General features: G+C 32.8%; 1 protein-coding gene across 1 annotated transcript; it reads right to left on the bottom strand.

Annotated features, from left to right (window-relative positions):
- Window positions 1-2,146: 2,146 nt before the first annotated feature.
- LOC133326001 (protein suppressor of underreplication) lies at window positions 2,147-11,202 on the bottom strand. The gene is made up of 4 exons (XM_061534678.1): window positions 10,847-11,202; window positions 6,597-6,796; window positions 6,349-6,527; window positions 2,147-5,180 (listed from the first exon to the last, which is right to left on the bottom strand). Exons 1-4 carry the CDS (start codon window positions 11,175-11,177, stop codon window positions 2,147-2,149), a joined length of 3,744 nt encoding a protein of 1,247 aa, XP_061390662.1. The 5' UTR covers window positions 11,178-11,202.
- Window positions 11,203-12,284: the final 1,082 nt, after the last annotated feature.

Raw genomic sequence — 12,284 nt, 5'->3', positions numbered from 1 at the left:
AAAAAACCAAAGAGATATATTTTTTATTTAATAATTTTATTTAAATTCAACCAAAAAGAAAATAAAGGGGAAAATAACTTTAAAATATATTTTAAAACTAGATCGGTTTCCATTAATTTCAAAAAGTGAAAGAACTTAATTATGGCTAGATATGTAATATAGAACTATATACTATATATGGTATTGAACAATAAGAAAATAAAAATAGAATTAAAAGAACAACAAACAAATATAACAACATTTTTTGTTTTGCCTGGGAAATGTAGTTACATTAAGTTTTGTTGAAAGATAATGAAATTGTATTTTAAATATAGATATGTGTTAATAAAATTTGTATAGTTTTTAAAAAATCGAAAATTGTGTTTTATTTTATTTTTTCTTTTAACGGTATAACCAATGTGTAATACGAAGACATGTGTGATTGTTTCAATTATAAATTTGCTTTGCTAAAAACATTAAAAAATATTAATAAGAACTACTAAAAAATATAATTATTTTTTAAAGCATTTATATTGAGCAAATTGTTTGCCTCTTTTTTTTTTTTTTTTTTTTTTGTTAAAATAAATTTTTTTGTTACACATTCAACTATTTTATACTAATTTTAAAATGATTTTACAATTTCCATTTTTTCTTTTTGTATTTCTGTTAATTTATCTACTTCATTTTAGATATGTTTAAAACACATTTGTTTAACTTATAACAAGATAAATATGAAATGTTTTCATTTCAACTATCAAAATAACAAATTATAAAAAATAAATTTCTTATATGTAAAAAAAATATTTTGCTATAATTAATAAAATATGAAACATTTTTGCATTCTTATTATTCTTTTCTTTTGGGGGTATTACTTTTTATTGATAGTTTTTTATTATAAATTATAAAAGAGTGAAGAAAGTAAAACCTATAATATGGAAGGTTATATATTTTTATATGCATTTACAATTTTTAAAATTTAAAATTTTTGAAAAAAAAAACAAATGATATTGCATGCCCATTAAAATATTCGATTTTTTGTATATAATTATGGATTTAAATGTAATTAGTCTGACGTATAAAATAATGTTGGATGGACTGGTGAAGGCAATTCAAAACATTAGAAACCTCGTCGAAATCATGGTGGTGATATTCAAGCACTAACAATTTGGTAGAGTAATTGATGAAAGACTGGGGATGATGCTGATATGGCTAAGGTGAATAATCTCACCATAAAACAATACGATTATCTTACATTCTACCCGAATCATAGATATGTACTATTCGAAGTCTACAACTACAAGATCATCTAGTTCGGTTTCAGAAGTGCAATGAAGTTCAGAACCTATCGGACCAGATACTTTGGAAATGTTAAATAAAGGCTTGCCGACAGCTAATGGAATTGAGCCGTTGACCACATGTCTGCGTCGGACGGACTTCCACTATATGGAAAATTAAACTTCTGTAGTATTGAATTTGTGTTTAGTGACTCAAATTTACTTGACCCTTTGTTTTCTTTTAACTCTCCCTCCCGCCCCTATCTAATCACCTTCTTCAACTATTTCAACTCTTCTATATTCCTACACACCAGATTCGAATATTTTCATAAACTCCAATATTTTACACAAGCACTAACGAATGGATGGCCAAAATAGATAGATGTACGCATTAGTATAAAACACTTCATGCAATAGATTTTTTTAATAAAAACTTTTCCGAACATTTAATAAAATCCAATTTTTAACAAAATATTGAAACAAACAAATTGAAAACAGAAACTTTAAAAAATCTATTGCTTACATTAAAAATATATTCATTTCATATAAATCATTTGTTTCCATTTTGTTTATAAATTTTATTTTTTTTTTTTAGGATGGAATTTGTACTTGAATTCAATGTTGTTGTTGTCGAATAAAGATGAAAAAAATGAAATGAGAGAATTTAAATTTTGTAATAATTTGTACTAGGGTTTCACCGGCAGGGTTAGCTGAATATCCACAAATTTTCTTTAAATATATAAACATAAATATTTATATGAATTTACAATTTATTAAAAGAAAAACTAATTGGCTGATTGTTGCAGAATAAAATGCATTACTTTCGAAAAAGTAATAAAAAATAAAATAGATGTAGACGAAGAAGAAAAACTATTGCTTATCAATGGCCATCATCAATCGCTGTCATTTGTTACCTGGGTTAAATCTAAACGACGTCGTCTTTTACTGGCTTGTTTTACAGCTCCGGATAAAGATGTTCCGATGATTTTTGAAACCTGCGTTTGTATTTCTTTATCCAGATGATTGTTTGTGGTAAACCATTTTGTTAATTTGGTTGCTTGTGTCGTGGTGGGACATCTTTGTTTTGGCGACTTCTTTAAATTCGCATATTGGGTGCTGGTCATTTGCTGTGGATTGTGTTGCTGATGCTGTTGGTGTCTTTTACTCGGAGTACCAGCCTCTGAGTTGTTGCCACTGTCCTCCTGAGAACTAGTTACAACATTTTGTGTTAAACCACCCTGAAAATATTTGGTAATTTTATTATTTTGTGTTTGGGGTTTTTGTGTCTGATGGACGGGTGAGATCTCGCCATTTGAGTGTAAACGCAAAACACTGCCAAAAGTACCATTATTCGTAATTTCGAATATCTCGTCTTCATTTACTGAGGACGGTGCCAGGGAACGTATTCTCCGCTCCTGTTGAGCTTTGGCCTCGGCAATAGCTTCTATTGGATGGTGAGGTACTATGGGTGCTTGTACTTTTGTCTTCTGTGCATTACTTCTCAATGGCTGGGTAGTACTGCTGCTCTTTGCCGATGCTGCAGATTCACTATCGTTCGTAGATTTGGTTTTTTGTTTCTTATTCGGTGGTTCCAACATATTCTCTAGAATATCTAAACAACTACGATCTCTGTGTGACTTGCCCTTTCCCTTGCTGCTGTTTTGTGTAGTTGACGTTGCATAATGTTGCTGCAATTGCTTAACTTCAGAGCCAAAGATTTTGAAGCCCTCAAAGGGTGCACTAGGCTCGTCGTTGATATTGGCATTTTGTGAACATGGCAATGGCGCCAAGTCGGAACAATTACTAAAGAGATCTGGCGATTTGGCACTAGCACGAGTGTTATGTTGGGCCAATAATTGTGAAAACGTTGGCACTTTGCTAGCCGCTGCTGTCGACTCCTCATCGGCTTTGTTTTGTACTTTCTTGGATTTTAAGGCTCTTGTGCGTCGACTGGTTGCTGTTGATTGTAGTGAGGAGCTTAGTGGTTCGTTTTCTTCTGACTCCGACAGAACAATAACATCATTCTTCTTAGCCTTTGTTGTGCTGGCAGGTGGTGTTGGCGGTACAAATACAACCTCTGAATCACCGAAGAAACTATTAATAGAAGAGGGTATTAGAGAATTTCTTGCTGACACCGGTGTTGGTGGTACAAGAAATGATGACGACTTCCTTTGAACGTCACTATTACTTTCAGAAGCAGCGCACACACTACTCAAACGTTGAGCACATTGTAATGGGTCAAAGTCTTGGGAGCATGTCATCGAGATAATAGGCGCCTGTGTATCAACAATTGTATCCTTTTCATTAACCTTGGTATTTTTCGCCGGTGTATTCGTTTTCGGGGCATTCGTCGTCTTGTCATGTTTGTCGTGGCTGGTCTTTTTTGTTTTGTTTGGTTTGTCATTGTGGAATAGGGAATTTTTAGCTTCATATCCACTGGGGCAACCAGCCGATCTTGTTGTACGTTTTGCACTTCGCGTATCTCTGGTGTAGATAACGACACGATCAACATCAAGTTCACGTTTTATACGCTCCAATGTTGCAGTCATTTCTTTTGTTAATGCGGTCTTTTTTGTTGACGATGCTGATGATGTTGTTGGTGTTTTTGTTTGTGGTGTATTATCTTCGGGCTCGGTTTTTATAACAATATTGGGATCTAGTGCGTTGGCTGTTTTATTTGCTCCATGTGGACTATTGTTTCTCGCCGTGAGATTTTTTTTGGTTCTACCCCTGCCAGGAGTTGGGGTTTCTGTTGATGAATTATTATCTGATGTTAAATCAATTTTCCTTATAGACCTTGATGTTCGTGGTGTTGAATTATTTCCTGATGATGTTTTGGAACTTTTATCTTTATCGTTCGATTTACCACCAGCATCTTTTGTCGAAGATTCTTTTCTGTGGTTTTCTCTGTCAGTAACTTCTTGTTTTTTCTTCTCCGATGAGGATGATCTTTCCTTTGTTCCACCGGTTTCCATAGCTCTTTGTTTGGGTGTTGTTGCACCTTCACCATCATTTTTGAGCCTTTTACAATGGTTATCGTCCGCATGACGAGTTCGACGTTTTGGCGTTGTTTCATTTTGAAATTTCAGGTTTGTTGCAACATCTGCTTTCAGTCTATCAATTTCATTGCGCACATTTTTATGCCGTTTTACCGTTTTCGTTGGTGTTGTTCTGTCATTTGACGTCTTTTCATGTTCATTGTTTCCATTTTGTGTCTTTGACGTTTCATCGTTATCCTCATTTTCATTGTCGCCTACTGTTTTCCTTGTAGTCACATCTTCGTTTGTCTCATTACTGTCGTCATCCTCTGTTCTCATCGATGTCCTTTCATCGGGTTTCTCATTATCATCGTCCTCTGTCGACAGGTCAACAATGTTTGCCTCATCACTGGGATCATTGCAAATTTCTGGAACATCTTCAGTATCCTCAGAATCAGATACTAACAACAATGGCGACATCATAATGACTTCATCGGTATTATCTCTCGTTGCAGGAGGTTGTTTGTCGTGTACAATGGGTGGTGGTGGTGAGTAATTAATAAAAGCTACTTCGTCATCAACATCACTAGCTGATTCCAATTGTTTTTCTTTTTCTCTTTCCCGTTCCCTCTCCCTTTCCTTTTCTTTCTCATCGTTAAGTTTTTGTTGTTGCAATTTAGCTTGTTCTTTCTTTTGCTGTTCCAGCAGTTTCTGTTTCTGTAATTCCTGTTGCTTGCGCCTTTGTCGACAATATTCCTCGAATAGTTCTTGGGTATCCCGTACCCTATCATCTTGACGATTTTGAGAAGATATCTCAACGCTACTGTTTTCGGAATTTGTCGAATTTTGCTTTTCACGAAATACATCCAAATTGATCTTGTAACGATCAGGCGTGACTAATGGTAAATGTTGTTCATACTGATGGCAATAGCGACGCAAACGAAAATTTCTATAAAGAAAAGAGAAATCGAAATCGGTTGTTAAGTATGGAATTTCCATAAGGACAATTCTAGATCGAAATAAGGACACTTATAGATCAGGCTTTCAGATCTACAAATGGTATACATATTATGTTGATATATCAGGGTATGAAGTACCATTTAGTTCAATCACTGAAAGCCCTTCGAAATTCTGAAGGAATATTCGAGTCCAGTAACATGAAACCTATTCATAATGGTATGTATATAGAGATTATGTAAATAAGTATAAAAGAGAAAAAAAGAAGTTGAATGCGCCAAGTTAATAAAGAAGCTACAAAATATAAATAATATCCTAAATCCATAAGTGACCTAATTCCGATTAAGAGAGACTTGACCTGCTATCAGCTATTCAAATTCCGTAATTTTAAATTAAGTAATTTTCTAAATTTGGAATGTAAAACAGTACAAGAATTTCCTCCACCCTAATCGAATGTGTTGACAAAATGAAGATATTTGGAACAATTTGCTCAACAATTGAAAGGCTCTGTAACAAAGATTTCAATAGGATTGCATCAAAAGTGAGTTGCTCTCACCTCTGATATGGATCCATGGGATAAACAAAATACTTGTGAAACTTTACCTACTGAGAAATAAAATGGGGGCATATGGAGTTCCAAACATATCGAAGGGGTGAACTAGTACAACTGTAAAGTGGGACCCAAAAGTAAAGGCAGAATTAAAACTCTTCATTATTAAGTGTAAAATTCCAATATATATATTTGACCGATTTTAGATAAATGGTGCACCAAAGACCCAAAGTTTGGCGAATTTATACGAAAATTTGTATAATGTTCTGAAGTTAGTATAAAATATTGTGTGGAAAGTTTCGCTGAAATCGGTACAGATTAAATATAGCTCCCATATATATGTTGCACTAAATTATCTTTAATTTATAGAAATTTGTAGAAACTGGTGCACCAAAAAAAAACGTGTGTTCGATTGAGATTTTGCCCAGTGCGCTGTGCTGCAGCATACCAACTGACCGAATAAAATGAAATTTAGCATAGATTGCATAATGGCATGTGTATGGATTGATTGATTGATTTTACCAAAAGTGGTAATGAACAGATGCATCCTAAGGGCCCCGTTCGATTTTACTACTTTCCCTACTAGTTTTACATATACTATTCAACATACTTGCAATAATCAGCCAAACGTTCCCGTTTAAGAAAATATTCCTCCAAATCGACTTTCTTGTATGTTAACTCCTTGGCATCGGGCAGTTTAAATTTCTCTTCGAAATGTTTAAAATTTGCATAACGTGGTTCCAAACGTCCACCAAGTTTAAGAATATTATGTAGAAGTTTTAAGTCGCCCTAAAAAGAAAATATACATATATAATAGTATTTATTTAAAATATATCTATTTATTTTGCGTTTACTTACTGTTATATCAACACTTGAGATCAATATATTAATTTTACGTTCATAATGTTTCAACAACATTGACATGCAAAATGTATTGTTCAGCATTTGCCCCCGATTATCCAAAATGATATAATCGAAATCGAATTTACTTAAATCATCAATGTTCCTCAGCGTACTCCATTTGGCAAGGTATATATTGTGTGGAGAATCGGTAGTATCTGAAAATCAAATCGGAATGTTGATGCATTGAAAAAGAGGTGAACAAAAATAATAATATTAAAAATAATTAAAATAATAATACTAATAATAGATTAAAATTTGTTTCAAACACCTATTATTTTTCATATAATTACCTATTACCTATTGTTGGTAAGAAAAATACTTATAAGAGAAATATCATATCAGATAGAATTCAGGAAAGTCTATAGCCAACTCCACTATCACCCTATTTGGATTGCTGTTATTTTGGGTTAAAAGATACACGGCTGTCAAATTAGCCATCGCTTTACTCGGTTACCAACAAATATCGAAAAAAAATAAAAACTTTTTTCATATAAAATTTATATTTAACAGGTAATTTTTCAGATTATCAACTCAGTCTCAATTACTAAAAATGATCAAGGATTGTACTTTTGGAATTGACTTTCAAGAAGAGTGAAAATAACACTCCACCCAAAAAGATAATTACAGCAAAAAAAAATCCCTTTACTTGAGTTCTATAGAGAAAAGAGAGGTGAATAATATTAAAAATATATATCCCTAATACACATGTGTATGTACTTAATCTACATTCGTGAATTGTGAAAACCGCACATTTATACATATTTAACATATAATAATTAATGGACATTAAAACTACGAATTGCGATAAGACTACTGTAAATATTAAAATAAAATTAGAGATTTTTCATATCGCCCTATTTGCATGAATGTATTTGTGAGTATGTATATGCTAAAAACCAAAGTTGAACTCTATAGAGGCTAATTTTATGTTTATTTAAAATTATAAGGATATTACCTAAATAAAGTGATAACGGCAGGTCAATTGTAAATCATTAAACAAAACTACATCGGGTTGGTGAATGAAACACTGCTTGTTAACCGCAACGAGAGTAGATAAGAGAGCCCACTAAAAATCAAAAATGTCCCTTAACCATTTTGGGGTTTGTCTACTAAGACTCACAATGTTTAATATTGTTGGAAATTTGGTAAAGATATGCTACAGAAAAATGTTTTATTCGAAGAAATAAATTCAAATTTCCCACACTTTATTCGCCACAATAAACTCAAATAGATATGAACATTGAATTGGATCCATTTAACCCTCAACTGACTCATTGAAAGGGCATTTTCGTTCTCCTTTTGCAGAAGTGATTGAAAACTCATTCAAAACGAGATTAAAGGTGCGCAGAATATTCTACAGAAATGTTCCCCATAATGTTTTACTATAAGTTTCAGAAATTTTTAAGAAATTCACAGTATAAAATTAATTGAAGTCGGCATCAAAATTTTTATTATTACAGATAATTTTATTTTTTAAATACAATACTGTTGGAAACGTCCGATAATAATAATTTATTAATGAAAAGAATAGAATAACCGCTTAAATATATACATTTTGTTTAAATAATATAAATTTACTCAACTTTAATACAAATTAATTGAAAAAATTTTCAATTTTTTTAATTTTATACCACAAACTTGTTCAAGAGTTGGATATAAGACATAAAAAAGGGTCTTTTCAAGAGTTTTGATAATTTTCGAATTATGATTTCTTGAAATCCTTGCATTTTAGGTATATAGTGTCTTCGGCAATATTACTGATAAAATACCGAGGAATATTTTGGCATACAACTTTAACCCTCAACTGACTCATTGAAAGGGCCTTTTCGTTCCCCTTTTGCAGAAGTGATTGAAAACTCGTTCAAAACGGGATTAAATGTGCGTAGAATATTCTACAGAAATGTTCGCCATAATGTTTTACTATAAGTCTCAGAAATTTCTAAGAAATTTACAGTATAAAATTAAATGAAGTCGGCAACAAAATTGTTGTTATTATAGATATAGTTATAGTTTGTTTTCGGACGTGTCTTCTTTTTTTAGCCCCTCTCTCATAAGCTGTTGGAATTTCCCGGTAATTAAAAAAAATTGAAATTTGTCGCACAGTGTTATTCATCGGTTTGGTTTCTACTAATCACATCGTTATTATTTCATAACATCCGTACTTTTACATCCTAAGCGGAATCACATATTTTTAGAATGCCTGTTTTATTTTTTTGAATTTTAGTAAAAGTCACTCGATTCGATATAATTACTTATGTTTGTAACAGGCATAAGGATACGAGATAAACCCATGGTTCCTATTGAGAATATGCACATAATCACATTCTGAGTCGATTTATGAATGTCCTTTCGTCTGTTAATGTTAAATTGTAAACAAAGTACAGGTCGCATTTATGATTCGAATGAGATGAAATTTGACACAGCTCACTTATTTGGTCCAAGGACCCACCCTATTGAAATTGGTGATTTTGTTCGATTTTGGGCAAATGGAGCACTAAACTCGCAATATATTTTCGATTGAAACAAAGTTTTGAAATGAGTACAGAAGTTTCGTTGAAATCGGTTCGATTTCAATTTTACTTTCAATTACCTTTTCATTGCAACTTCGATCATCTCGAAAGATAAATTAATAAAAACATTTACATGAATGCTCCTTCGCCCCAAAAAGGGCAGAAAACTTAAAAAACTCAATTTATTTTCTAAGTCAGCCAATCGGAGAAATGATCGAGCTAGGAGCTAAAAATCGACCATAAAACTATTTTGAACCATTCACACAAAGGTGGATTCAAAAAGAAGCTCGATGTTTGGGTGCTACACCAATTAACAGAAAGAAATAGGATGGATCAAATTTCCATCTGCGAAGCCTTGGCCAAACGGAATGAGATAGACCCATTTCTTAAACGGATATTGAAGGAGATGAGAAAAGCAGCACATACGATAACCCTGTGCGAAAACGATCGTGGTCAAAGAGCGGTGAAGCATCTCAAACGGTGGCCAAACCAGGACTAACGACCCGGAAGGTTCTGCTATGCATTTGGTGGTACTGGAAGGGGATAATTTATTATGAGTTGCTTCCATATGGCCGAATTCTAAATTCTTGTCTCTACTGTCAACAACTGGATCGTTTGAAGATAGCAATTGACCAGAAACGGCCAGAATTGGCCACACATCTACAGTGACTCGCCAGAAACAAGCGAATATAATATTTTTCTTGCATTGCAAAATTTCTTTAATGAAAAAAAATGGTATTTAAGGATGATTATGATAATCGACTACTAGAGTTTTTTGCAAATAGAGAGCAGGACTTTTATGAGAGAGGCATTATGAAGTTACATTTAAAATGGCAACAAATCATATACAAATCGTATACGCGACAGAATCACATTTTAAATAGAGAAGTTTTTTAAAATGCCAACCTTTGGTCTGGGATATAAGTCTGAAATTCCTTTTAAATATAAAAGGTCGTTTACATTTAACCGGATTTGGTTAACCCAGTGGGTTTGAATTTTCAATTCCTTTGAATATATGCCAAATAAATCCTCATAAAGTATAATTTATAAAAAATATGAACATTTTCGATAAAGTAATTTCATATTTGCAATCAGAACATTAACAGCTTGAAATTAACACCCTTATTGGATTCTGAAAATAGGAAAATACAAAGCTGGCTGTATAACTTTGGAGAACCATATTCCAGGAAATATGAATTTTCGTAAGAAAAAACAACACCTCTAGATCTACTTATGGTACAAATTTCAAAACAGGTCTTGAAGTATACCAAAGACAACATAAATATATAGCAAAATACAGCAATGCCATCAAAGGTATTGACGAAAACCTCACTAAATCATAAAAATTTGCTTGTGACATATTATTACGTATTAGGAAGCTTCTACTGTTTTAATTTTTGAATTTCACAACAACTACCTATTTTTAAAATCAAACAAAAACCACACTTTCATTTATGTAAATCTATATAGCCATCTGAAATGAATATTAATACAGTGTGAAGAAAATGTGGCAAACATAAAGAAAGAAAAAAACAATTCTTTATAAACATAAAATTATTTGGAATACAATACATCCAACAATTCAGGGAGCAAACAAAGAACATCAACAGTGAACTAACTGGTGAACAACATTCGACTAATCACAAATCTGTTTAAAAAGCTTAAGTAAATTAATTAAAACATTTCAATTCTTACCCTTATTATCCTTTATGACGGTAACACTACAATTCGTCAGTACACTAAAATGGAATTCCCAGCCATGAATGTAGATGTCATCGTTCTGTACCACAATCAGTGATTTTTTATTGCCACAAGCCGAATCCAAGAGCACAGCCACGGCAGCTTGTTTGCCCAAACCACTCTCATCGTTGTAACAGCAAAATTCTCCCTTCGCCAGAAAATTATGCATAAACTGAATGGCATCGACCTGAAATTGTTTAAGATATTGCCGGACATGTCCCAGAATTTGGGCGCGAAACGATAGTCGCACCGGAACCGGCGGATGATCGGCCACAAAATGAAACATTTTGTAATTTCTACCTCCCGGAGTTGTGAGCAGCTAGGTGTTGCCAGCTGTGTGTATGGGGGTCAATACCTTTGCTATTGTTGCTGCTATTGTATATAGTGTAACGATAGATAAATGGCCACCAATATGTAAAGTAATTTTAAATAGAAGAATATCACAAACATGGAAAATGAACCGATTAGCAAGGACGAAGGAGTGTCTAAATTTTCCTGATTAATTCGATATGTGGTAAAAAACGGCATATGTATTTTTATTTTTTGTATTATTTCTTGTTTTGAGGTTTGTTGGAGGCCGTTGGTGCTCTTCGTTCTACAAGTTTCTATTTTTCTATGTTTTTATGTCTTTATGTTTTTATTATTGCCTTTGGCAATTTGTCTCTGTTTTACGTTTTTCTTTTTGTAAGCGTATTTACAAAAATGAAATATTTTAGATTTCCGCACACACGCACAAAATTAAGGTTTCTCTTCTCCGAGATTAGATGGGCAGCGAACGAAAATTAGAATTTGCCGTTAATTTGTTTAATTATTATTTGGTATTTCGATAAAGTTTATTTAGGTCAGTCGTCATTTGAAGCGGAGAGAAATTGAAAAATGAAAAATTAAACGTAGACGTAGCTCTTCTTTGTTACGTGTGGGTTGTTTTTGTTTTGTAGCGCTACGTCTTTGCTCTGCTGGCGTCGCTGCTTGGTTTTCTTGGTGTGACTCTGTTGATTTTCTTTTTTGTTGTTGTAACAGTATTTTTGGAGCTATGCCTTCATTCGGTATTACAACGTGATATTTTGTAGTTTTGTTCGGAGTTGTTGTTGTTGCTGCTGCTCGTTGTGGGTAGGTAGAAGGAGGTTTCCCGCCATTTTTTATTTTCTCACTGCAGCACCCGCAGAGAAATAATTCACTTCACTATATTATTCTTTTAATACACTTTTCTTCATTGATATTAAACACCCACAAAATATACTATTTCAATTCGATTCTTTTTTATCTTATATTTGTTTTAATTCAATAATTTCTATATTAAATAAATAATTCCTTAACAGAATATTGTTGTAATTTTATTCCTCAATATGAGTAAAAGGCACAAAGTGAAAAACGAATGAGAGCAAAACAAAAA

The sequence above is a fragment of the Musca vetustissima genome, unplaced genomic scaffold (genome assembly GCF_032173495.1).
Source record: "Musca vetustissima isolate MV318-11 ecotype Yass unplaced genomic scaffold, APGP_CSIRO_Mvet_v1 utg2070, whole genome shotgun sequence".
NCBI classification, from domain to species: Eukaryota; Metazoa; Arthropoda; class Insecta; order Diptera; family Muscidae; genus Musca; species Musca vetustissima.
The sequence above is the reverse complement of the archived record's forward strand: the minus strand, read 5'-3'. Positions and strand labels throughout refer to the sequence as shown.